This window comes from Cyprinodon variegatus, unplaced genomic scaffold (assembly GCF_000732505.1).
Source record: "Cyprinodon variegatus isolate N-32 unplaced genomic scaffold, C_variegatus-1.0 Scaffold1474, whole genome shotgun sequence".
Lineage (NCBI taxonomy): Eukaryota > Metazoa > Chordata > Actinopteri > Cyprinodontiformes > Cyprinodontidae > Cyprinodon > Cyprinodon variegatus.
The window spans coordinates 33,539-35,186 of NW_015151927.1; the positions used below are offsets into that span (position 1 = coordinate 33,539).

General features: G+C 40.1%; 1 protein-coding gene across 1 annotated transcript in view; it reads left to right on the plus strand.

Annotated features, from left to right (window-relative positions):
• Positions 1-1,648, plus strand: part of LOC107103525 (ubiquitin carboxyl-terminal hydrolase 48-like) — a 17,937-nt gene that overhangs the window by 11,680 nt on the left and 4,609 nt on the right. The window contains exons 9-10 of the mRNA XM_015403258.1: positions 774-911; positions 1,002-1,151. Of these exons, the coding sequence (XP_015258744.1) occupies positions 774-911; positions 1,002-1,151 (288 nt within the window). The remainder of the gene's footprint in view (positions 1-773; positions 912-1,001; positions 1,152-1,648) is intronic.

Genomic DNA, 1,648 nt, shown 5'->3' on the forward strand with positions numbered 1-1,648 from the left:
GTTATCGGCTACATGAGTTTTAAAATATCGGATATCGGCCAAAATCCCAATATCGCGCATCCCTAATATTAATATTTGTTTTTTTAAAAATGTGTTATGTCGTGGTTTAATAGGCTATGTTCATTTTAATGTTTTAATAAACATTTAACCAGTCCTGAGTTAGAATAAAAACAACATAAATATGTTGCCTGGAAAGTAAATAAGTACTGAAATAAACATAAAAGCAAATTAAGCTACAAATCTGTTTTCTAACAAAAAACCAGAGCGCTTCTGTTTAAGTCCCCTATAAACACATGTAAACTTGACAAAACAGGAAAAAAAACATGAACTAAATAATATTCAGCTTTTCTATATTATTTTTACTTGGTGTTCGTCAATCAGCTGGGTGTTAATGAACCACCTGAGCTTCTCCTCAGTCCACAGCAGTGGGATGTTTCAGCCACTCACTCGCAGAGAAGCAGTGCATCCATACCCACTCTAGTCATCATGTAAATGTTGATTAGGACATTTTCTTTTGATCTTTCTGGACCTTACAGAGCAAAACCCGAATCCAGCCATTTTTTATTAAAATTCTTTATCTGGGAAGTCAAATATTACATGTTTTCAGTGCAATGCCATGGCTGGCCTCTAGGGTTACAAGAGGTTGGTAATCACTGAAATAGAAGATGAACACCCATGGTGACCGGATGTAAACTTTTGGTAACAGTTGAATCCGGTTGAGGCCTGTTAGAGTGAACTGTTTTCCTTTTGCTTCCTCATCTCTCCTAATTTAGCTGAAACAGGAAAAACCCAATCCAGAAAACCCAAATGCAGTAAAGGCTACCACTGCTCTAGAAACGCCTACATGCTGGTATACAAGGTCCAGGAGGAGAAGAGCTCAGAACCTTCCAGGACTAACGTCGAGGTCCCAGGTGAGTAGAACGTCTCTCCAAAGATCTCAGCCAAGTTTTTAACCATCTTTGTTTTCTGAGTTCTCTTCCTTCTGTGGATCCTTTCATCAGCATTCCTTCAGAAGTTGGTCGACCAAGACAACCATAAGTTTGAAGAGTGGTGCATGGAGATGGCCAACATGAGAAAGCAGAGTGTGGATAAGGGCAGGGCCAAGCATGAAGAGGTGAAGGAGCTCTACGACCTTCTACCTGCAAAAGACGGTCGGTAAAATGTTCCTTAATGACTCTACTACCCAGAAAATGGGACTTTGTTCATGTCTGAAGGTAAAATTTTAGAAGTACAACAGGAAGTCAGTGTGACATAAGGTGGGCGTAACCTTGACAACATTTTAATGTATTTTAACACAAAGTTATCATAGTGTCACACGGTAGGAGCTTCTACAATACACATCATACAGGGCTCGATGTTAACCATCGCCCGATCCCCTGGGGCAAGTAGTTTTTATTTTCGGGAGAGTACAAATTTCATTGCATTTGCCCGCCGGGCAAAAAAAAAAAATTATCACTCAAAATGACTTTTAAAAAGACATTCGCTTAAAAAAGAACCCACAAGCGTTGCCGGCGCCATTTTTGTTGTTTTGTACACATTCTCGCGTGATTTAAAAAAGCCGCGTGATTTTCCGCTAGATGGCGTGATTTTTGTCTGGGAATTGGCGTGAATCAGACACACCCACCACTAGGGGTGGGTATTGCCAAAG